The sequence below is a fragment of the Pelophylax lessonae genome (assembly GCF_965119305.1).
Source record: "Pelophylax lessonae genome assembly, chromosome: 4".
Taxonomy (NCBI): domain Eukaryota; kingdom Metazoa; phylum Chordata; class Amphibia; order Anura; family Ranidae; genus Pelophylax; species Pelophylax lessonae.
Window position 1 is genome coordinate 178837294 of NC_138771.1, and position 25845 is coordinate 178863138.

Consider the following 25845-nt stretch of genomic DNA (forward strand, 5'->3'; position numbering starts at 1 on the left):
TGAATATGTTTGTTCATGATGAACCAATTAATGTGTTATTGGTACATGATATTGTGGTGTCCAAAGGTACAGGTAAACCTGGGAAACAATTATTGACTGAGTCAGGTACCAGAAATATGTGGGGTGGTCCCCTTATGAACACCATAGAAATAGGCTCCCTACAGACTCAGGACAGTAAGAGGGTGCCCGTACATAGAATGCAGACAGGGACTAACGTAACCCAAATAAAAGTGCCCCCACTTGTGGCAAAAAAGGTGTTTTAAAAAGTGACCTCTTTAGAGGTAAAGAGAAAAGCCAGTCCCCTAGTGGCAAGGTAATTAGTGTGGTCCCAAAGAAAAGGTGTCGCTTTTGGAAGCACACCCATAAAAAGTAATGGGGAATGTCACCTGGTAAGACTGGGTTTGGTCCTTGGGGGTGATGGCTGGCACAGAGGTGCCAATTGGAAGAGGTTAGGGTGGTGTGTTACACCCCCTCCGGGGTAAAAACAGGGGGGAGGATATGTGGCAGAGCGTTGCCCTGCCATGGTCTAGGAGGTTGTGACCCAGAATTCTCAACCGGACAGGTTGAGGGGGTCCAGAGGGTTTGCTTAATGCCGAGGAAACTTGCTTTTGAGTTTCTTCATTGTTTTCTAAAGTCCAGTTGGGGACCTGGAGCCTGGAGATTTCACAGTGATCTGGGTGGGAGGAAATCTCCAATCTTGGGACCACTGGCTCTTTTAGTGACAGGACCAAGGTTCTGGGCTCCGCCCTGGTAGACAGGAGGTCTGGCCCAGGAGTCAGGAGGGCTCCACGTGGAAGTCAGTGTGGCACTAGGCTGCTATCTGTGTGCACCCCGTTGGTGAGCTAACCTAACTGTCTGTAGGAGACAGACAAGGGCCTGAAGTGTAAGGCCAGAGCAGCAGTGCTGCAAGTGAGAGCCGAACAGGGCTGAATGACGTTTATGTTGATGAGTAAAGGAATGCTGAAAACCCCTGTGAGGGAATCTCAAGTTTTGTTTACTGAACTTTCTTTTAACAAAAATGTGCAAACCTAGCCCTTAAAAAGGGTCCTTTAAAGCTCTACATTTGATGCGAGTCCCTACAACACACACATATATACAGCCCTCAAAATTTCCACTCTCCTGCTCGCATTTGGCGAGTGGAAATAGGTTGAGGGCGAGTACAAAGGGGGTGCTGAAAGCAGATGAGCACTCAGCTCTCCAGCAGCCTGAATGACAGAAGTGATGCTGCCGTCACTCCTGTCATTCCGAACAGCACAGTGCAGGCTCAGATGGCTGCTGAAAGGAGGATTCCCCCCCCCCCCCCACCTCCAGTTTCAGGGCTCCTCCGCCTACTCCCTGGGTCTGACGTAGGCTGCTTGGTGTGTGGGTGGTTGGGATGAGGAAGTGGCCAGGTTCTGAGATCCAGCCCGCCTGCTCACCCGCCCGCATGCCCAAACCACCCACCCATCCGGCCACCCACCTATCTGCACTCCTGGAAGTGGGAGATGTGAGCTTACCAGGAGCGAGTGTGAGCTGAGGTAAGCGCAACTGACCATACTTGATTTCATTGCTCCTGCTCCCTGACACACACCATAGCACTAGAGGAATGGGACTGGAGCAGGCTGGAATTGAGGAAGGGGTTAACATTGCCGTGTCCACCATGCAGGTGGGGGATTGGGAGGGGTCAGTGGCAGTGACTGTTAACCCCCCCCCCCCCATCCCCCACATACATTGGTCTTAATGGCAGTGAATGTTAACCCGCCCCCTACATTGAGTGTCATAGGAGGGATTCAATTTCAATGCTACTGACCACCAATGTGGGGGAGGAGGTTAATACCTGTGTTAGCAGTTAATAATGCGTCCACTGACATCCATGCTGGGAGTTATCACTGCGTCATCTGATACCAGTGTTTGGGGTTATGGCGTCCACTGACATCAGTGCTGGGATTAATAATGCATCCTCTAATACCCGTGAGGGGGGTTATTATGGGGTCCATTGGCACCAATGCTAGGGGTTATTAATGTGTCCCTTGATACCTGTGTTGGGAGTAATTTGTGTGTCCTCTGATATCTGTGTTGAGGGTTATAAATGCATCCACTGACACCCATGCTGGGGATTATTATTGCGTCTTCTGATACTTGTGTTGGGGGTTATTAATGTGTCCTCTCATACCTGTGTTGGGGGTTATTAATGTCCCCTATGATACCTGTGTTGGGGGTTATTAATGCCTCCTCTGATACCTTTGTTGGAGGTTATTAATGTGACCTGATACTGGTGTTGGGGGGTTATCAATGCATCCACTAACATTAGTGCTAGGATTTATTAACGCGTCCTCTGATACCTGTGTTGGGGGGGTTTCATGTGTTCTCTGACACATATGTTGTGGATTATTATAGTGTCCACTGACTTCAATGCTGGGGGTTACTAATGCTTCCCCTGATACCTGTGAGGGGGGTTACTATGGCGTCCACTGGCACCAATGCTGGGGGTTATTAGTGCCTCCACGGAAATCAATGCTGGGGGTTATTAATGTGTCCTCAGATACCTGTGTTGGGGTTATTTATGTGTCCTCTGATAACTGTAATGGATGTGATTAATGCGTCCAATGACACCAGTGCTGGGGGTTATTAATGTGTCTTCTGATACCTGTGCTGGGGGGTTATTAATGTGTCCTCTGATACCTGTGCTGGGGAGTTATTAATGCAGTCACTGACATCAGTGCTAGGGGTAATGCGTCTTTTGATACCTGTGTTAGGGGTTATTGATGTGTCCTCTGATACATGTGTTGTGGATTATTATGGCGTCCACTGACATCAATGCTTTGGGGTTATTATTGCATCTGCTGACATCAATGCTGGGGATTATTAATGCGTCCACTGACATCAATGCTGGGGGGTTAACGTGTCCTCTGATACCTGTGTTGGGGGTTATTAGTATGTCCACTGGCACGAATGCTGGGAGGTATTAGGGCATTTAGGGGCAGGGATGAGTAGATGTTGAGTGGGGTAACTAGTAGTGAGTAACTCTTAACATCAGGACTTGAAATTTTGAGCCCTGTATATACAGTATCTTACAAAAGTGAGTACACCCCTCACATTTTTGTAAATATTTTTATATCTTTTCATGTGACAACACTGAAGACATGACACTTTGCTACAATGTAATGTAGTGTGTATACAGCTTGTATTACAGTGTAAATTTGCTGTCCCCTCAAAATAACTCAACACACAGCGATAAATGTCTAAACCGCTAGCAACAAAAGTGAGTACACCCCCTAAGTTAAAATGTCTGAATTGGGCCCAAAGTGTCAATATTTTGTGTAGCCACCATTTTCCAGTACTGCCTTAACCCTCTTGGGCATGGAGTTCACCAGAGCTTCACAGGTTGCTACTGGAGTCCTCTTCAACTCCTCCATGATGACATCACGGACCTGGTGGATGTTAGAGACCTTGTGCTCCGAACTTCCACGACAGGGACCGTATTCTATCTGAAGCCCGGAGACGGGAGGAGTTGCAGTTTGAAAACAGCAAGATAATGTTGTTTCCTGATTTCTCCGTGGAGACGCAGAAAAAACGCAGGTCCTTTAATGAAGTACGTAAACTCCAGAGGGCCAAGGGCCTGAAGTATGGCATGATGTACCCGAGCCGCCTGTGTGTGGATTATAAGGGATCCGTCCTTTTCTTCAACTCAGCGGGGGAGGCTGCGGACTGGTTGGAATCTATTTGATCTCTATTCGTGGGCCTGCTCTCTCGGACTGTCTGAGGTCTCCGGTTTCTGGTGAATTGTCCTGCTGTACCCCCTAATTGATGCTCCTGCTTAATAACTGCCTGGCTGTTGAGTCAATACAGGGGGGGCTTTTTTCGTTCTTGCACCTTCTGCCCTGCTCTGGAGTTCCCTGGACTGCCCTGGATTAGATCCTCTGCTTCTGTCCCTGGGGCTGTGGAGTGGCCTGCAGCTCATCGGAGCTCTGTTTACTACACGTCGTTGAACTTGCCCCTTTTTTTGAGTTTGGTACACTCTTTCACTTGTTTGTCCCTTTTTGATTTTGCTTTCTCTCCCTTCACTTTTTTTGGGACTGACGGCCTCTTTTTAGGGCTATCTTCTGTGGACGTGGGTATTGCCGGCTGCTGTTCTATGTTGCAGCCATGCCTTTAATTTTTGTACTGGGTTTTGGGATCAGGCTGGATACCCTGTTGTGTTTTTTCTTTTTTCAGTTTTGGGTATTACAGCAGGGGTGTTTTTGTTCTTGGCTCCAGGCTCCATCTAGTGGTCGCTTTTTGCATCGCTTATGTGTATATATTGCTGGATGTGTGGATGGGGTTGGGTGATCGGGTTGGCCCTTGGGCTGTGCCTGGTCTTCCGGCTCCCTCCTTATATCTACCCTTCTGCTGTTCTATGGCTGATTTAAGATTATGTCCTGGAATATGCGGGGTCTTAATGATAAGGTGAAACGCACAGCAGTATTTCGGTATATTAAAACTGTTCAACCTCATGTTATCCTCCTCCAGGAGACGCATTTGGATGGGGGCAGGGTGCTCGCTTTGAAGCGGCCTTGGATCCAAAGGATCTTCAACGCCACGTACTCCACTTATGCCCGTGGGGTATCTATTTTGCTTGGTAAGAATGCACCCTGCTCGGTTCAAAAGGTAATTACGGATCCTGGCGGACGATATGTCATTGTTCTCTTGGACATACATCACCAACAGGTGGTACTGGTGAGTGTCTACTTGCCTCCTCCGTTTCACTCTCAGCTTCTAGTGGATCTCCTAGTGATCCTGGCCCCTTACATGCACCTTCCCCTTCTGTGGGATTTTAATGCTATCCTGGATGGCGGACTGGACTCCTCTAACCGGGAAGACTGTTGGCCCCCGAACTCGTGTCCTGGTCTTCCGCGGCTCAACTTACTGAGTTGTGGTGCTGGAAAAATCCTGGGGTGCGGGGCTACTCCTGTTGGTCCGGGGTGCACAGGACAGCGTCCAGGATAGATCTGGCCTTTGCTAATGTGTCTTGCCTTTCATTGGTACAGGATGCCACCTACTTGGCGGGCGGCCTCTCTGATCATAATCCGCTGCTGCTGACTTTACGGGTGGGGGTTGTCGGGGGTAGGGGTGCGTGACGCCTATCGCCTGGCTGGCTGCAGACGGAGAAGGTGGTGCAACTGGTGGAGCCCTATATGCCCGCATATTGGGAGGATAATGCCTCTTCCACAGCTGGGGTGGTCCTGTGGGATGCTTTTAAAGCTGTCATGCGGGGTCATTACATCTCTGCGATTAAGGCGTCCCGTAGGGAGGCTAATGCTGCCAGAGAGGCTGTTCTGCTGGAGGTCCGTAGGTTGGAGGAAGAATACTCGGCTGCTCCGGGGCCGGCTGCCTATGCGGCCCTGGAGGAGGCCAGGAGGCGTCTGGCCTTGCTGGATACTGACTTTGCGCATGCCAACTTAAAACATAGAGCGGAGTTACTTTTTGAGAAGGGAGACAAAAATGGTAAGCTGCTGGCTTTTCTGGTGGCGGACCAGAGGACTTCGGTAAGTGTTCCCTGTATTACGTCTAGTACTGGGGAGCTGGTTAGGGATCCGGGGGAAATTTCTCAGGTCTTTATGGATTACTATGCTGACACCTATTCACCCCTGCCTGCGTATGACCTGGAGGAACTGGAGCGCCTTTTGTCTGGGTTGCCGGTGCCAGTCTTGGAGGGTGGGGATTGTGCTTGGTTAGACAATGACATCACACTGAAGGAAATTGAGAAGGCCATTCTGTCCTTCCTCTCCAATAAATCCCCGGGCCCTGACGGTTTCCCGGTGGAATGGTATAGGCAGTATTCGGATTCATTGGCTCCCAGGCTCCAGGCCTTAGATGCTGCGTGTTTTGATGAGGGGGCCCTGCTGGGTTCCATGCTCGAGGCGTATGTTGTCCTCCTTCCTAAGTTGGGTAAGGACCACACCCTGTGTTCCTCCTACCGCCCCATTGCGCTGCTCAATGTGGATCTCAAGATCCTCACGAAGGTCTTGCCTACTAGACTGGCAGTAGTTTTGCCCTCCCTGGTAGATATTGATCAGACCGGTTTTATGCCGGGCAAGTCCACGGACACCAACCTACGCCGCTTGTTTACACATTTACAGGTGTCGCATGCTTCTGTAGGCACTAGAGTGGTGGTGTCCCTGGACATAGCCAAGGCCTTCGACACGGTGGATTGGGTGTACATGGGGCTGGTGCTGCGGTGCATGGGGTTTGGTCCTAAGTTTTGCAAGTGGATTTCACTCTTGTACTCTTACCCTCGTATGGCGTTGAAAATTGGGTTGTCCCTGTCCCCCTTTTTTGCGGTAGGTAGGGGGACCAGACAGGGCTGTCCTCTTTCGCCCTTCCTGTTCTCCCTGATGATAGAACCCTTGGCTATTGCGCTGCGCGCGTCTCCAGCGGTAAGTGCGCTGGAAGTGGGCTCCATTAGGGAGTGTCTGGCGCTCTATGCGGATGATATGCTATTATTCTTGAAGGATCCCAATGCATCCCTAGGTGCGGTGTTTACTATCCTAGATACTTTTGCCAGATTCTCCGGCCTTAAGGTTAATTGGGATACATCTACCATGCTCCCTATAGATCCGAGTGCTATTGCTGCGGCTGATGGTTCATTGCCATTGAAATGGGTTACTGAGTTCACCTACCTGGGAGTCAAGGTGTCGGTGAGGGTGGCGGACTACCTTGCTCTTAATCTTCTCCCGTTGCTGGATGTCTTTAAACGCAGGGCGGAGGTGTGGCGTGACCTACCTTTGTCGGTTTTGGGGCGCATTAATCTAGTAAAGATGAAACTTCTCCCTGTCTTTCTGTATTTCCTTAGGAACTCTCCGGTGTGGGTCCCCCGTTCGTTTTTCCGCCGGGTTCATGGCCTGATAGGTTCCTTTATCTGGGGTAACTCCCCTCCTCGGATTGGTATGCAGGTGTTGCAGGAGCCCTGGGGTCAGGGGGGTTTGGCCTTGCCTGATCTTTATAAATATTTTCTGGCTGGGCAAGGAGTGGTGGCACGTCGCTGGCTTTGTGGGGACGATGGGGATTCTGCCACGGTGCTGGAGGCGGCTGTTTTGGGTTCCTATGAGAGCCTTCGTCTTCTTTTACATCGCGGGTCCAAGGCTCACTTTAGGCTAACGGGAACGATGCGCTCCACCATCAAAGCCTGGGACCATATGCGGGCGCTGGTGGAGCCTGGAGCGACTGGTGTGTCCCCGGCCTCCCCACTGTGGTGGAATCCTAAGTTTCCTAATTTTGCCTCGATTCCTGATCCTGCTATCTGGGCGACTAGAGGGGTAAAGTTGCTGGGAGATATTATCTCCGGTAGTGAACTTTGCACCTTTGATGCCCTGAAGGCACGTTATAATCTACCAAATCAATATCTTTTTCGCTATCTTCAGCTCCGTCATGCATTTCTGGCACAGTTCGGTTCCTCCCGTGTGGAGATTAAAGCTTCGACGCTGGAAACGGTTTTGCAGGCGGCGGATATGCGGAAACCCCTCTCGGAGTTGTATAAAGAACTGTTTGTTACCACTCCGTTAGCGGTGCGCAGGTGTAGGGAACGCTGGGTGGAGGAAGTGCCTGACCTGGATGGTGATGACTGGGATGATATGTGGAGCTCCCCCTTCGCTTACTTAGTCTCTGCAAGGGAACCTGTTGTCAATTGTTTTGTTCTAGTGCTGCCCTGCGTGGCATTGTGTTGTATCTGTCTGTTTGTTTTGTGAAAACTTTAATAAATACAAATTTTCAAAAAAAAAAGAGACCTTGTGCTCCTCCACCTTCCATTTGAGGATGCCCCACAGATGCTCAATAGGGTTTAGGTCTGGAGACATGCTTGGCCAGTCCAGCACTTTTACCCCCAGCTTCTTTAGCAAGGCAGTGGTCATCTTGGAGGTGTGTTGGGGGTCGTCAGCATGTTGGAATACTGCCCTACAGCCCAGTCTCCAAAGGGAGGGGATCATGCTCTGCTTCAGTCACAGTACATGTTGGCATTCATGGTTCCCTCAATGAACTTTAGCTCCCCAGTGTCGGCAGCACTCATGCAGCCCCAGGACCATGACACTCCCACCACCATGCTTGACTCTAGGCAAGACACACTTGTCTTTGTACTCCCCACCTGGTTGCCGCCACACACGCTTGACACCATCTGAACCAAAAAAGTTTATCTTGGTCTCATCAGACCACAGGATATGGTTCCAGTAATCCATGTTCTTAGTCTGCTTGTCTTCAGCAAACAGTTTGCGGGCTTTCTTTTGCATCATCTTTAGAAGAGGCATCCTTCTGGGATGACAGCCATGCACACCAACTTGATGCAGTGTGCATCAAATAAAGCTGGTCAGCAGAGGGAAGCATGAAGTGCTCTAGAATTTCCTGGTAAAGGGCTGTACTGACTTTGGACTTGATAAAACACAGTGGGTCAACACCAGCACATTAACTGGCTCCCCAAATAATCGCTGACCTGTGAAAACTTCACATTGGACCTCATGCAACTTGGATTCTGTGCCTCTCCACTCTTCCTCCAGACTCTGGGACCCTGATTTTCAAATGAAATCCAAAATTTTCCACAGTGCGTGATAATTTGGGGAGACATGACACCTACTGGTGTTGGTCCACTGTGTTTTATCAAGTCCAAAGTCAGCGCAGCCCTCTACCAGGAAATTCTAGAGCACTTCATGCTTCCCTCTGCTGACCAGCTTTATGGAGATGCTCATCTCATTTTCCAGCAAGACTTGGCACCTGCCCACACTGCCAAAAGTACCAATACCTGGTTTAATGATCATGGTATCACTGTGCTTAACTGGCCAGAAAACTCATCTGACCTAAACCCCATAGAGAATCTGTAGGGTATTATCAAGAGGAAGATGAGACACCAGACCAAACAATGCAGATGAGCTGAAGGCCGCTATCAAAGTAACCTGGGCTTCCAAACCACAGGCTGATCGCATCCATGCCACGCCGCATTGGATGAAGTAATTCATGCAAAAGGAGCCCAACCAAGTAGTGAGTGTATACTATACAGTACATGGACATACTTTTCAATAAGCCAAAATTTCTATTGGTCTCATATAATTTTCTGAGATACTGAATTTTGGGTTTTCATTAGCTGTAAGTCATGTTCATCAAAATTAAAAAGAAAAAAAAATGCTTGAAATATATCACTGTGCGCAATGCATCTATATAAAATAGGAGTTTCACTTTTTGAATTAAGTTATTCAAAAAATAACTTTTTGATCATTTTGAGATGCACCTGTATATTACATTGGTTTATTCCATCCATGTGATCCCTGACAAATTGGGTCCTATGCATCTCTAAAATGTTGCACTTTGTCTATTGAGACGTGATCATTCTTCAATAAAACTTTTGGCTGGTATTGATTGAGCCATGGTGCGCTGGCAAAGATCTACATTGACCTGCAATGTCTCCAGTTGTTGCTTCAGCACCTATTCCTTCCAAGCCTTATCCAGTAACATGTGCAATGAAATATGGAAATTATTCTGGTACAGAACAATGACACAAAAGCTTAGAAAGAAGCAAACAAGGGTTTTGAAAAATATTAGGATACTGACCTTTTGGCTGCTCCCTCTGCTAGAGCAAGGTTGTGTATGAAAATCCTCAGGCTACATTCACACTACTGTACTCGATTGCATTTAGAGCACATCTACGCATGTTAAAGCGGAGTTCCGGCTTATTTTGAAACTTTAGTGATTCCTGGAGTGCTCACTATGCTGATTAACAATTGGGCATTTTCAATTTTTTTCAGGGGTCCCTTACTTTTTTCAGGGCATTTTTTATTGTACTTCCTCCTTCTCCCCCCTCGGTGGCCGCGGCCACCGACATCACTTCCGCCTTTGCATTGCATCCTGGGAGCTGTTTGTCATCACTCCCAGGAGTCTGGAATCAGGAAGAACTCCCAGAACACTCCCTGGAATCAGGAAGAAGCACACAGCAGATTACACTGTGGCTTCAGATGCCCACATCCAAGATGGCCACGCCCAGACAGCATTTTTAAAAGTAAGATTTTGACTAAAATCCGATACTGTACACCTTGTAAGTATGAGAATAACGGTTCTGTAAAGGGCGATGGATTAGTATTATAGAGATATTTTTAGTTAAAAAAGGTATTTGAGGCCGGAACTCTGCTTTAAAACATGATAAATGCACTTGAGTTGACATCAGGATTTAAAAGCATTGGGCTGATAAGTGGGTTTTTTGTTAACAGAAACCAAAATGTTTTTTTTTTTTTTTCCTTAACCTGCATTGCAGTGCTCTGTGACACATTGCAACATGTTGCAAATAAATGCAGTGTTCCAGTTGCAAACAGCACAATGATTTGTGTGAATGAAAACCAGAAAACATTGGATTTCATCTTGGTATTAGGCCTCATGCTCACCGGATGTTTTTATAGCTGTGGCGTCGGACCTTTTTTTTTTGCAGCCAGTAAACTCCCCAGTATGTTATCTTATGTGTCCATGCACACATAGGCTGTTATCAGCAGATTTTGTCAGGGGCATTTTCTGGCTGGAAAAAAAACCCAGAACTAGTGGGTTTTGAGGAGTTTTTCAGCCGTAAAAACGCTCTAACTCTGATAAAAGCTGAAAAACGCTGCTGTTCAGCTTTTATCATGGTTTTTGAGCCATAAGCTTTTGTGGGAGTATAGTTTTGCTAGAAAAAAAAAGCTAAGAGACGCTGAAAAACTAAAGGCCCGTACACACGTACCGATTGTCGGCCGTAAATATTCGGCCAACGTCTGATCGGCCGATTGTCGGCTTGTTAGTATGATGCTTCCGACAACCAACTGCGACTTTTCGGCCGAACAAAATCTGCTGTGCAGGCTTTAAAATTTTTGTAGGCCAACAAAGAACGGCCGATTGTTCCTCAGTCAGTACAGATTTCGGCCGACAAAAAGCAGATGAGCAAGACTGGGCATGCTCAGAAAAGAAAAAACACACGGAAAGTTAACCATCACATGACATCACTTCTGCAGTCGGTTGTTGTTGGCCGACAAAATTCGTGTGCAGTCCTTAGCACTTTTCAACCGACAGGACAGCACCGGACAAAAGACGGCCGATCGTTCGGCCGACAATCGGTACGTGTGTACGGGGCTTCAGTCTACAGCTACAGATTTCTACCGACGTTTTGATAACATCCAGTGTGCATGGGCCATTAGAGTTCTCTGACTTTTTGTTGGTTCAAAACTCGCATTAGCTTTATGAGCCACAGAACAGTCTGTAAAATCATTCAGCTAAAATGGGTAAGAGCCAAAAAAATTGTAATAGTCCACAAAACCTGCTGTTTATCATATTTACTTATCTTGTATGCATTTACAGTTCTCAGTCATTGTTCTTTGATATGCGCTGTCAAAGGCTCAATGGAAATAGCAGAAACCAATATCACAACTAGGTTTCTGTGTTGCACCATTTCTGGTTCTCATTTCCACAATAGAAGCAGCTACAGTCATAGACACATCCCATATCCTGTCCCAGCAATGCTCTTCCAAGGTCTTTCATTTGTGTGTAAACACAGAATCAGAAATGATGCAGAAAAATATGTGCAGCATGAGCACATGACATTCTGTATAAAACAATATGCAGGTTGTGATGAATGTTGCAGACATTTGTGTCGAGCCTTTGTAAGGGAATCACAAAGGGATTAAAGTAGAACTATAGACAACATTTTTTTTTTTGTTTTACATTTTGGTTAAGAGTAAGGGAGTGTTATAACCCCTGTCAGATTTTGTTTCACCATCTGTGTTCCATCTTGGAGATTTTCGTTTTACTTCCTGTCCCAAAGCCAAACAGGAAGTGGGAGGAAATTCCTGCAAATTACCCACAAGGTCACCAGAACTAGTGTCCCAATTGGAAGAATTCCCCTCTATTACCTTTGTGGGGACAATCCAAAATTTGGGATTTTCTTTACTTTCAAAGAGAATGGTAAAACGGGACAAATCAAGATGGTGATTCTCCTTAATGGGGCAAAGGCAGCAATAAAAAAAAAACTGACAAATGTTCTAATTCCTCCCCACTATATCAAAAACTAAAAAAAAAAAAAAAGCTTTGCCTTTGGCCAAATACAATATAGAGAAATTTAGTATAGACAGTGTTCTGTTACTATCAATGGAGTAGAAGTAATTTAAAAGAAAACCTGTGATGAGACAATGTGGAGGTTTCCAGCACCGCATTCAAATCGCACTGCCCTTGCGATCTGTGGCAGGTGTCGGTTCAATATTGACCTCCCTGGCGGTCTGATTATGTCCAGATTTCTGTGCTAAAAGCGGTACATTCTTTTGCATGGAAATCTGTTTTACATTTTAAACTCACCTTCCCCTCCGATCCCCCGCCGTCCTCCCACTGTGTGCTTGGCCGATGCTGGCACCTGTCTTCCGGTTCCCTTCCCTGCGAGCGTTGCGACGCAGGGGGTGGAAACGGCGGCAATTTAAAAAATGTAAATACACTAAATGACAGGATCACAACTTTGTATCATAACGGATTAAACTGTATCATGCCATTTAACCACAGGATTTCACCTGGTGACTTTTCCAGTGCTTTTCCAGTTCTTTGTGCCTGGAAAATTGCGTCCAAAAAGCATTCTTTTTGTGCAAAAGCGCTTTTAGACGAACTAGAAAACAGCGACAGCGAAACTGAGTTACTTGAAAAACTGAGCGATTCGTGGGAAAATTCATCATCAGGTACGGAAAGTGATGACAGCGACGATTCTGATGTCTCTTTCTGGCACAGAGCTCCATTGGAAATTGTGAAGAATCATTTGATATACTTCCCAAATTCCACAAGCTCTGTGCCAGAAAGACATCAGAATTGTCGCTGTCGTCACTTTCTGTACGTGATGACGAATTTTCACACGAATCGCTATAGCTCAGTTCTTCAAGTAACGTTTCGCTGTCGCTGTTTTCCAGTTTGTATAAAAGCGCATTTGCGCAAAAAGAACGCTTTTTGGATGCCATGGTCGTTCAAAATTTTTCAGGTACAAAGCACAGGCAGGGCACTGGAAAAGTCACCAGGTGAAATCCTGTGGTGAAATGGCATGATACAGTGTGATCCGTTAGGATCACAGCTTTGTATCATGTCATTTGTGTATTTACACTTTTGAATTTGCCGCCGCCGTCGCAACACTCGCAGGGAAGGGAACTGGAAGGCAAGTGCTGGCAATCGGCCATTCTGGGGTAATCCCAAGTGTGGCTCGGGGTTACTGCTTTTGGTACTGAAAATTAACCCCCGAGCCACAATCGAGAATACCGCCAGGGGGGGGTTAAAGCTCCAAATGCAGGTCACAAATGCAGTCCATTTGCCCTGCACTGGATCGCATAGAACAGAATGACCACACAAGCTAGTTGCATTCCGGTGCCAAAGTTTGTGCATGCAAAATGAATAGGCTCAAATTGCACCACACTGAATTGGATATAAATTAAACAGGAATGCAGTGCAGTTCCTGTGTGATTCATATACGGCTCATGTAACGCTTCCAGGTAAACTATTGTTTGCTGTCAGATTCAAATCTCAATCTTAGTGCAGTATTGCCATCTACTGGGCAGTTGTGGTACAGCTGAGCTTTATTTATTTTTTTTATATTAATTCTAGACTCTGCTGCGCTTTCTAGACAAAGTGTAAAATACCCTCAAAATAGTGTTCTTCGTTATATTTACCCCTCACATATACCCAACATGCACATAATTAAAGCTCAACTAAACTTTCAGTTTACTACATTGCTCAGAAAAATTAAAGGAACACTTTTTAATCAGAATACAGCATCAAGTCAATAAAACTCCTGGGATATTGATCTGGTCAATTAAGTAGCAGAGGGGGCTGTTAATCAGTTTCAACTGCTTGGGTGTTTATGAAATTAACAGGTACACTAGATGTGGTAGGCAACAATTTGGCCATCAACTGTAAAACCATTCTTGTTTTGGAGGTGGTCTATGACATTTTTCCTACTTGTCTTTTCTGACATTTGCATAGGGTCAGTGTCACTACTGGTAACATGAGGAGATACCTGGACCCTATAGAGGTTGTACAGGCAGTCCAACTCCTCCAGGATGGCACATCAATACCTGCCATTGCCAGAAGGTTTGCTCCCAGCACAGTCTCAAGTGCATGGAGGAGATTCCAGGAGACAGGCAGTTACTCTAGGAGAGCTGTAGTGAGCCATAGAAGGTCCTTAACCCATTAGCAGGACAGATCTGCTTTTTGGGCAAGGAAGAACAGGATAAGCACTGCCAGAGCACTACAAAATGACCTCCAGCAGGCCACTGGTGTGAATATCTTTGATCAATCAGAAAACAGACTTCATGAGGGTGGCCAGAGAGCCCAACGTCTTCTAGTGGGCCCTGTGCTCACTGCCCGGCCCTGTGGAGTTCAATTGTCATTTGCCATTGAACACCAGAATTGGCAGGTCCGCCAACTGCGCCCTGTGCTTTTCACAGATGAGAGCAGGTTCACCCCGAGCACAAGTGACAGACATGAAAGGGTCTGGAGAAGCCATGGAGAATGTTATAATACCTGTAACATCGTTCAGCATGACCGGTTTGGTGGTGTGTCAGTGATGGTCTGGGGAGGCATATCCATGGACGCACCGACCTCTACAGGCTAGACAATGGAACCCTGACTGCCAATAGGTATGGGGATGAAATACTTGGACCCATTGTCAGACCCTACACTGGTGCACGACAATACCCGGCCTCATGTGGCGAGAGTATGCAGCCAATTCCTGGAGGATGAAGGAACTGATACCAATGAATGGCTCCCACGTTCGCCTGGCCTGAATCCAATAGAACACCTCTAGGACATTATGTTTTGGTCCATCCATCCGAATACCCCAGGACACCACCTGTCGTCTCATTAGAAGCATTGCCCAGCCCTTGTCAGGCACGCAAACAAACACGTGGGGGCCATACAAACTACTGAGTACCAGTTTGAGTTGCTGCAATGAAGTTTCAGCAAAATGGACTAGCCTGCTGCATTATTTTTTCACTTTAATTTTTGGGGTGTCTTTGAATTCAGCCCTCTGTAGGTTGATAATTTTCATCAAACAATGTGGCCTCCTTTTGTTACTAACACATTAGGGCCCTTTCACACGGGCGTTCTGCATGTCCGTATATCATCCTATTTTTTTGCGGATGATATACGGACATAATGTATGTCAATGGCATTGCGGATGTGAACGAATGACACCGCTGACATCCGATTTTCATCCTTTCAGTTCTGTTCCGTTTTTTGGAACGGAACAGAACCCTATTTTTCTTCCGTGTAAAAAACGGAACGGAAGCAAAATCGGATGTCAGCGGTGTCATCCGCTGACATCCGCAATGCCCATAGACTTACATTATGTCCTTATATCATCCGCAAATGGATGGGATATGCGGACATGCGGAGCAGATGACACAAATGTCATCCGCTTTTGTGTCATCCGCTCCGTGAAAAAAATAAAAAAAAGCGCCGGTGCGGATCGCAATGCGGTCCGCTCCGTGTGAAAGAGCCCTTACCCAGTCCATATTAGTATAGATATCCAGCATGATATTTTTCCCAGTTGAGATCTGATGTGTTTTCAAAGTGTTCCCTTAATTTTTTTTGAGCTGTGTACATTCCAGGTGCATCAAAACAAAAGCTGTACAAAGTCTTAGTTATTTTCTTTTTACAGCCCGGGTGTAAAAGTCTATCCTCTGAGGGCAATGCTAAAGAGAGAACTAGAGAACCGGTAACTAGATCTTTAGATGAAGAGAACTACCCTGGCTTCATGTGGTGGGGGGGGGGGGGATTAGTAATCTCTCTGTAAGCCCTCGTTCACTTTGAAATAGTGCAACTTCATCTAAAACTTGCACAATTTCAAAGCCGCATTTCAGTCTGACTATGGGGACGACTTGAAAACACATATGTGCAGGTTCATGCATGTCTATTGAAGTCGCCAAAAGTAGTGCAGGCGAAATCAGTGTAGCACAGCAAAGTTGGCATTGCACCGACAGACAGTGCCACTGCCGGCAATAGGCTGCGATTTGACCTGTCAAATTGCGCCGATGTGAACGGGGGCTAAAAGGTCCAACGTACCCCTTACGAAGTCAGAGCTAAAATTCTCCAGTCAGCAGACTTTATAGACATAAAAAAACAAATCGGATTTTCTTCTAAAGAATACAAAACGAAGACTTTCAACACATTTTGTTTTGATGCATCTGGATTGTATTTACATTATTTGAAATGAAAGATCATGTGGGCGTTAAAAAAATAGTAACAGTATTTTATGTTTAGTATTTGTTAAAACAATAAAAGCAAACAATAAATTCCAACACTCTCAAAAAGCAAACAGCAGAGGACAATTGTTTAGTTATCACTGTTTTTATTTTAATCATCCCATGGCATAACAGGGCAAAAACATAAAAAGTCAGCAAGCATTACATAGAAGCAATAACTATTGGGACAGTTTTAGATGTTTGCAGATACTTTCCCGTTTCCTTATGGATCTAATTTGCCTCCTAGTGTATAGCGATTGGAGGTTTAACTGGCCATGCAGGGTCTGCATAAGTGTGTACCATGAAAATACACATTTTTTTTGGGGGGGGCTAAAGTTGGCATACTAAAAAAAACAAGATCAACAATATTACAATTTAACCACTTCCCATCATCATACATAGGAAATAGTAATTCCACCATCATTGCCATTTTTAGATTAAGCAATGGGCTTCTTATACAAGTAATCCCAGAACCTATACAGCTGTCTGATCTCTTATACAGGAAAAAATATTGCGTTTGTGTGCACTAAAATTGAAATGTATTTCTTTCTGAAAATCTGCACTTGACAAAATCAGCAAATATCGTGCAACATAAACATTGCAGCAACTAAGATTTTATTCTCCGGGGCCTCTGCTTAAAAAATGTATAGAATGTTTGGGGGTTCTATGTAATTTTCTAGTTAAAAAAAAATAAAAATAAAAATGCAGATTTTTACATGCATGAGAGAAATGTCAGAATTTTAAAACGACAAACACAAGGGCGCACCGGCCTTTAAAAGGTTTACTTAAAATGAAAGGTATAAAAATACAAACGAGTTCTTGATAAAAGCATATAAAACAAGGTATTTAGTCCTCAGCATCAAGATCCAAGGGTATGCCGTCCCCTGAAGCTGTATAGGCTAATGGGCCATACACACTATACAATTGTCTTTAGATTATTTCCTTAAAGGCCCGTACACACGTGCAGATTGTCGGCAGAAAAGATTCGGCCGACGACCGATCGGCCGATTTTCGGCTTGTTAGTATGATGCTTCCGACAGCCGACAGCGCACTTTCGGCCGAACAGAATCTGTTGTGCAGGCATTAAAATTTTTGTATGCCGACACCAGAACGGCCGATTGTTCGCCAGTCAGTACAGAATTCGGCCAACAAACAGCCGATTTGCAAGACTGGGCATGCTCAGAAAAGAAAAAACACACGGAAAGTTAACCATCACATGACATCACTTCTGCAGTCGGCTGTTGTTGGCCGACAAAATTCGTGTGCAGTCTTTTGCACTTTTCAGCAGACACGACAAAAGACGGCCGATCGTTCGGCCGACGATCGGTACGTGTGTACGGGCCTTTAGATTTACCAAAACCATATAATATGAGGTCAAATCTAAACACCTTTAATTTGTATGCAATTAGGCAGGCCCTTATACTACAAAGTTGAAGGTAAATCTAAAGGGAATCTATCAATAAAAGTTGTACAGTGTGTATCCACTTACGCATTTCGAGGCATTAGCCTCTTCCTTTAGATCCTAAATGGCATGTATGCCTTGAAACGCGTAAATTATACAGCTTCAGGGGATGGCATACCCTTGGATCTTGATGCTGAGGACTATATATCTTGTTTGATATGCTTTTATCAAGAACTCATTTGAGTATTTTTATACCTTTCATTTTAAATAAACCTTTTAAAAGGATAATGCACTTGGCCGGTGCGCCCTTGTGTTTGTCATTTTCAGTGATCCCAGACTACCCTGGTCTTGTAAGGGGCTGCAAGGCCAAAGTTATCCAGTGTTGCCGCGTCGATAGTTCTCAACAACTACAAGTTTGTGACTGAGGTGGATAGAGAATTGCACCACTCAGAGCGCAGGGGACAGGTGCTTTGCACCACCGTTTTATTTGTTAAATGTCAGAATTGGCCTGGACTGGAGGTGGTTAAACAGTGGGAGGTCATATTGGGGAAGACATTCAGTGACTTGAAGAAGCATCAGAATCTAATTAGTAGGGATGCACCGAAATTTCAGCCACTGAAATTATCGGCCGAAAATGGGCCAATCCCATTTCGGCCGATAATGGGTTAAAAATGCCGAAATTAATGGCCGTCGTGAGGAAGGGAGGAGGGCGCAGCGCAGGTTTAAAAAGTCCCGCCGCCTCTCAATGATGTCCCTACTACTATGATCTGTTCATGAATGAAGTGACACACCGGGCGGGAGGGCGGGCGAGCGGCCGCTAATACGGTAGCTGTAACTATGTGAGCCTTCACTTCCCTGTCAGCGGGGGGACGATGAGCATGAATGAACTGACCTGACACCGGGCGGGGGGAGCGGCCGCTAATAGCTATAATTATGTGAGCCTTCACTTCCCTGTCAGGCATGTATCTCCTCTGACAGGGAAGTGAAGCGCTCACATAGTTATAGCTATTAGCGGCCGCTCCCCCCGCCCGGTTTCAGGTCAGTTCATTCATGCTCATCGTTCCCCGCTGACAGGGAAGTGAAGTGAAGCTCACATAGTTACAGCTACCGTATTAGCGGCCGCTCGTCCACCCTCCCGCCCGGTGTGTCACTTCATTCATACACAGATCGTAGTAGTAGTGACATCACCGGGAGGCGGGCGGCCGGCCAGAGGCACGTCTTTTGAATGAAGGGCACTGGAGGAGCACTCAGCAGAGTGACACTACAGTAAGGAGATTGAATTGTTGGGATGGGGAGGGACGCTGAGGCAGAGGGGGGTGTACTGCCGAGGGGGACGCTAAGGCAGTTGGGGGGGGGGGTAGCTGAGGCAGCTTACCAATGGTATTAGTATTATGCAGCATGAGGGGGTTAATGTATTGTCACTGATGCATTAGTGACCGACCAGTGGCAGTTAATTAACCCCTTACTGCTGCATTAGTGCAACCAGTGTCAGTGCAACCAGTGTTAATTAACACTGATACTGGTTGCACTAATGCAGCACAAAGGGGTTAATTAACTGCCACTGGTCGGTCTCTAATAGATGAGTGACCAGCAGTGACAATACATTAACCCCCTCATGCTGCATAATACAAATACCATTGGTAATTAAATTAACCACTTGCCAACCCATCACAGTACATATACTGTGACAGGGTGGCAGCGACAGGTGTACGTCGCTGCCTGTTTTTGGTGTATGCCCCTCTTCGATCTATTTTAAAAGTATTTGGGGGAAAAAGTCATTTTCGGTTTTCGGCCAAGGGCATCCTGCATTTTCGGTCCAAAATTTTCATTTCGGTGCATCCCTACTTAGCATAGTGGAATCTAAAGCCTTAGATCAACAGTCCATAGTCAGATTTATAAACTGAGGACTTACCCCAATGGCAAAAAAGCACAACAGAGCAATACAAATTAATGCAAATGCCTTGCTCTGAGCACATAAAACAAACTACCCATTACTATAGGATTGTCTGACAATTCTGCACAATGTTAAATTGCTCTTTCAATGACTCTAAGTACCCAACACATAGGAAAGAGCTGTAGCTGAGTGGTTTAAACCTTGTGCAAATATAAAAAGTGACCAATATATGTGCAGGATCTGATGTTTTCTTATGGTTTGTGCCCCTTGGGGTGTGTACACAAGAAGAAGATACTGAAAATCGAATTTCTGTAAAATGAACGCAAAATGTTTCAGAAATTTATTAATGTTAACTCCTTCTTATTGGTTACATGTGCTGTTTTCTGTTCCGTTTGTTCTATTTCACCTTAAAGAGGTTGTAAACCGAAAAAATAATTTTTTTTTTCTTTCCATCCTGAAAGAGAAACACATAATGAGCTAGTATGCATCGCATACTAGCTCATTATCAAATACTTACCTTAGAACGAGCCCCCCGCCGTGCCGCTCGCTTACCTCTATGACGGGCGACATGTCCAGTCGCCCGTCTTCCGGCCATCTGATTGGCCGGAGCTGCGGTGACGTCACTCCCGCGCACGCGCGCAGGAGCCGACAGCCACGGCACGGGGCTCTGAAGGAACGGCACGAGCGGCCGTTCCTTCAGAGCGCATGCGCCAGTGACGTCACTGGCTGCATGTAAAGGTAAATATCTCCTAAACGGTACAAGTTTAGGAGATATTTACAGTACCTATAGGTAAGCCTTACCATAGGCTTACCTATAGGGAAAAGTGTCAGAGGAGGGTTTACTTCCTCTTTAACCTCCACCACAAGGTTTTACCCCCTTCAGGACCAGGGAATTTCTGGCTATTTGGCACTGGTACTTTAACTGGTAATTGCGCAGTCATGCAACACTGTTCCCCCTAAAAAAAAATAATAATTCTTAGTTTCTGATATAAAATTTTGCAAATAATCTTTCCTCATAAAATTTAGGCCAAAATATATTCTGCTACATTTCTTTGATTAAAAAAATAACACAAATCGTTGTATATTATTTAGTCTGAGTGAAAGTTATAGCATCTACAAACTGGTATATAAAGTTGAACAATCGTGATGTACTACGGTAACAGTCAATCTTATTTCTTGAAGCCCTAAACGCCAGAACACTACAATTACCATCAAATGACCCCTTTATGGAAAGTAGACAGTTCAAAGTTTTTAGTAAGAGGTATGGTGAGTTTTTTGAAGTTGTAATTTTTTTGCCACAATTTTGTTTGAAAATTAAGAATTTAAATAGTTTTTTTTTCACTTTTTTACTTTCACCAGTGCTGTACAGCATCATCATATGACTGGTGTAGTGGGGATCAGGGACACTGACTTGTGACATTATGTAAAAAAGAAATTATGAATTCATTTTTTAAACTATATTTTTAAAGAGATATTAAAAATGATTTGAATTTATCTTCTGTTCATTTGATAAAAAATAAATTAACGCGATTTCCAAAAGCTTTCTTAAAGAGGAATTTTACAGATAGAATGTTCTAGCAAGGAACAAACATTCCACATTAACCACTTTAGCCCCGGAGGATTTTGCTGCTCAATGACCAGGCCACTTTTTTCAACTTGGCACTGCGTGACTTTAACTGACAATTGCGCGGTCCTGCAACGCCGTACCCAAACAAAATTTACATCCTTTTGTCCTACAAACAGAGCTTTCTTTTGGTGGTATTTCATCACCTCTGCACTTTTTTTTTTTTTTGCGATATTAATTAAAAAAAAAGAGGGAAATTTTTGCGAAAAACTTACATTCTCTAATTTGACCGTTAAAAAGTATCCAATATATTCAATTTTTGTCATATATTTAGGCCAAAATGTATTTAGCTACATGTCTGACAAAAAAATTCTCAATGAGCGTATTTTTATCCACTTTAAGACCGGAAGATTTTACCCCCTTCCTGACCAGGCCATATTTTGCGATTCGGCACTGCGTTATTTTAACAGACAATTGCGCAGTTGTGCGATGCTGTACCCAAACAAAATTTATGTCCTTTTTTTCACAAAAAATAGAGCTTTCTTTTGGTGGTATTTGATCACCTGTGCGATTTTTATTTTTGCCATATAAACAATAAAAGTGCGACAATTTTGAAAAAAAAATAAAAATAGTCTAAAAAAAAAAAAAAAAATTAAAAATCAAAATGTTTTAACATTTTAGGCCAATTTGTTTTCTGCTACATATTTTTAGTAAAAAAAAAAAGTGCCAAAAATGTCAGGGGCCTGATCTGTCCGCCGCAATGTCGAAGTCCCGCAAAAAAACGTGTTTACTAACTACGGGAAAGATTTATGTCATTTTCATTTTATTTTTACTAGTAATGGCGGCAATCTGCGTTTTTTTGCGGGACTTCGACATTGCGGCGGACAGATCGGACCCCTAACTGACATTTTTGACACTTTTGGGGGGACCAGTGACATTACTACAGGAATAAGTGCTAAAAATATGCATTGTTACTGTAATAATGACACTGGCAGGGAAGGGGTTAACACTGTTGGTGATCAAAGGGTTAAATGTATGCCCCATGCTTACTGACGTGTGTGGGGGGAGGGGGTTCTGTGACAGACAGAGATCGCAGGTTCAGTTATGCCGAATCCTGTGATCTCTCCCTGTCTGTCAGAGAAGATCCGCCTGCTTTGTTTACATAAGCAGGCGGATCGTCTCACACTTTCCCCAACGATTAGGGAAGAGGGATGGTGATCGCCGTCTCTCCTCCTCCGGCCCGACTTTTGCTGTGTCTAAACACAGCGGGAGCGCCGCCGAGATCATTAGGAGTCCAGCAACGTAGGTCTACGTTGCTGGACCCAGGGGAGCCGACCTGCTGCAGTAGTATTACTGTGAGCGGTTGGCAAGTGGTTAATAATGATGCTACCAAAATAACTGTGTGTGCTAAATTGCCTCCAGTATTGCTCCTATTTCTTCTTGCTGGAGGCTGCCATTTTGCTGAAGCCCAGAGCCCATGAACAGCAGTAAATCCTGACACGGAACTAAACCCATCGATTACAACGGTTTCAAAAAAGTTACATTCCTGGAATGCCGGGATTGCTGTCACATTCGTTTGTGTTCTCAACCACAAACTGTCAAACTATCAAATGTCTGGTGTCATAACTGATCACATGTACAGTACCATGGCAGGTACAGATCAAACAGAAGCAGCTTCCTTAACTGTAAAGTATAGGAGGGTTTAATTATTCTTTCTGACTTTCAGCAGATCGGCCTTTACAGACATGGCAATGTCTAAAAATAGAGAGCAATTGGGCATGTGCAGAGCAGGGTGAGACCGTGTATTACTGGATTTTTAACAGTATAGGCAAATATTTAATGATTGGTTTTATTTATTTTTATATTTTTTCAGTCTCTCTATTCCTATGGAACTCCCTACCCCGAGCTGTCTGATTATCTCCTACTCTATTAGCTTTTGGACGATCCCTGAAAATCCTTCTCTTTAGAGAAGCCTATCCTACCCACACCTAACACCTGTACTTCCATTTTCTCAGCCCATCCCCCACAGCTATTACCTTTTACATCACTTGACCCTCCCTCCTAGATTGTAAGCTCTAATGAGCAGGGCCCTCTTGCATTGAATTGTAATGGAACTGTACTTTCTGCCTCATGTTGTAAAGTGCTGTGCAAACTGTTGGTGCTATATAAATCCTGTATAATAATAATATAATAATAATAACACCCAGCCTAATAAGGAGCACAGGCCGCAGGCCGAGCACTAGTAGGACATGGCTGGAAGAGGTGAAAGGTCAGCTGAGGTGGGGGAGGGGACATTGTAGAAGTGTGGTGTCACCGGGGAAGCCCAGAGAAGTGTACACGAGGCAGTCCGGGGACACTAGGTAGGTATATAACAGCCCAGCGGAGGTAGGTGTCGGTGAGCTGTACATATACACACATGGGAAGCACCGCACTCCATGCAGGCAGAGCCCCCTCACCTTCACACTCCGCCGCAGAAGCTCGTGTCACCGGGAGGACACACACCACACCGACTAGGAGCCAACCTACTACTTGCCTCATCTTCATCCTCCTATCTACCCGGTGTACACTCACCGCTCCGCCCCCTTTCCCTGATGTCATATTCAATGGACAGGTTCAAGGACCGCCCCCCTCCGTTCAGCCAGCCTCCACATTGGTTGAATAGGGGAGCCAGAGCGAGCGAAGTGATACCGCATCTGCTCTCTCATTGGCTGGAGGCTCTCACCATACTGACACTGTATTGGCTGTATGAGAATTCTCTGTGCCAAACACCGGTATGGCGGCGATCGGTGTGCACTTGGGGTGCACGTGTGCGTGTGTGGCCGTGTATAAGGTAAGGGGCCTTACAGAGCGGGTGTGGATTGGTTAACGCTGGCACGTGGTCTGGAGCGTATAGGGGGCCGATGTTCATTGTGGTGCTGGGCCAACCATATACACATATAGTCTATGGAGGGTCAGAGACAGACACAGTATGAGCAGTACTGTATACATGAATGTATAACCCATAGTTATATCTATAACCTCTCATTCATTGCTGACGTGTGTGCTTTCTGCCCCTTCAGGCTTAACCACTTGCCTACTGGCCACTTTTACGCCCAGGCCAATTTCCAGCTTTCAATGTTGTCACACTTTGAATGGCAATTGCTCAGTCATGCTACACTGTACCCAAATTATACTTTTATCGTTTTTTTTTCACACAAATGGAGCTTTCTTTTGATGGTATTTAGACACCACAGGGTTTTTAATTTTTTTTGATAAACAAAAAAAAGTTTTTCTTGAGTGGGCACTGGTAGGCTGCGCTGATGAGGTGACACTGGTAGGCTGCGCTAATGAGGAGGCACTGGTAGGCTGCGCTGATGAGGTGACACTGGTAGGCTGCGCTAATGAGGAGGCACTGGTAGGCTGCGCTAATGAGGAGGCACTGGTAGGCTGCGCTGATGAGGTGACACTGGTAGGCTGTGCTGATGAGGAGGCACTGGTAGGCTGTGCTGATGAGGAGGCACTGGTAGGCTGTGCTGATGAGGAGGCACTGGTAGGCTGTGCTGATGAGGAGGCACTGGTAGGCTGCGCTAATGAGGAGGCACTGGTAGGCTGCGCTAATGAGGAGGCACTGGTAGGCTGCGCTAATGAGGAGGCACTGGTAGGCTGCGCTGATGAGGCACTGGTAGGCTGCGCTGATGAGGCACTGGTAGGCTGCGCTAATGAGGAGGCACTGGTAGGCTGTGCTGATGAGGAGGCACTGGTAGGCTGCGCTGATGAGGAGGCACTGGTAGGCTGCGCTAATGAGGAGGCACTGGTAGGCTGCGCTGATGAGGAGGCACTGGTAGGCTGCGCTAATGAGGAGGCACTGGTAGGCTGCGCTGATGAGGAGGCACTGGTAGGCTGCGCTGATGAGGTGACACTGGTAGGCTGCGCTGATGAGGCGACACTGGTAGGCTGCGCTGATGAGGAGGCACTGGTAGGCTGCGCTAATGAGGAGGCACTGGTAGGCTGCGCTGATGAGGGGGCACTGGTAGGCTGCGCTGATGAGGAGGCACTGGTAGGCTGCGCTAATGAGGAGGCACTGGTAGGCTGCGCTGATGAGGAGGCACTGGTAGGCTGCGCTGATGAGGAGGCACTGGTAGGCTGCGCTGATGAGGAGGCACTGGTAGGCTGCGCTGATGAGGAGGCACTGGTAGGCTGCGCTGATGAGGGGGCACTGGTAGGCTGCGCTGATGAGGGGGCACTGGTAGGCTGCGCTGATGAGGGGGCACTGGTAGGCTGCGCTGATGAGGGGGCACTGGTAGGCTGCGCTGATGAGGAGGCACTGGTAGGCTGCGCGGATGAAAGGGGGCACTGGTAGGCTGCGCGGATGAAAGGGGGCACTGATAGGCTGCGCGGATGAGGGGGGGCACTGATAGGCTGCGCGGATGCGGGGGGGCACTGATAGGCTGCGCGGATGAGGGGGGCACTGATAGGCTGCACGGATGAGGGGGGGGCACAGATAGGCTGCACGGATGAGGGGGGGGGCCTGATTTTTCCACTGCAGCCCTTATTCCTCCTGAGGTTACCTGTGGGGTTTTTCTTTTTATGTCAAACAATTCTTCTGGCAGTTGTGGATCTTGGTATACCTGATCTTAGTTTGGTATCAATTGTTATTATTGTCTGTGTAAAATAGTCAATGAGTTTGTTAGCACTTGCATGGATGCACTAAGCAGGCTAGATGCTGAACCATGGGGAGCAGAAAAGAACTTTCAAAAGAACTGCGCAATAAGGTAATGGAAGTTTTATAAAGATT

General features: G+C 46.0%; 2 protein-coding genes across 2 annotated transcripts in view; one reads left to right on the top strand and one right to left on the bottom strand.

Annotated features, from left to right (window-relative positions):
• The window catches only part of CDNF (cerebral dopamine neurotrophic factor), a 59597-nt gene extending 35968 nt beyond the window's left edge, over positions 1-23629 (bottom strand). Inside the window, exon 1 of the mRNA XM_082253210.1 lies at positions 23528-23629. Within this exon, the coding sequence (XP_082109336.1) occupies positions 23528-23615 (88 nt within the window). The 5' untranslated portion in view covers positions 23616-23629. The remainder of the gene's footprint in view (positions 1-23527) is intronic.
• A 104-nt stretch (positions 23630-23733) lies between these two features.
• HSPA14 (heat shock protein family A (Hsp70) member 14) overlaps positions 23734-25845 on the top strand; it is a 37504-nt gene continuing 35392 nt past the window's right edge. The window contains exon 1 of the mRNA XM_082253208.1: positions 23734-23901. Coding sequence (XP_082109334.1) covers positions 23845-23901 — 57 coding nt within the window. The 5' untranslated portion in view covers positions 23734-23844. The remainder of the gene's footprint in view (positions 23902-25845) is intronic.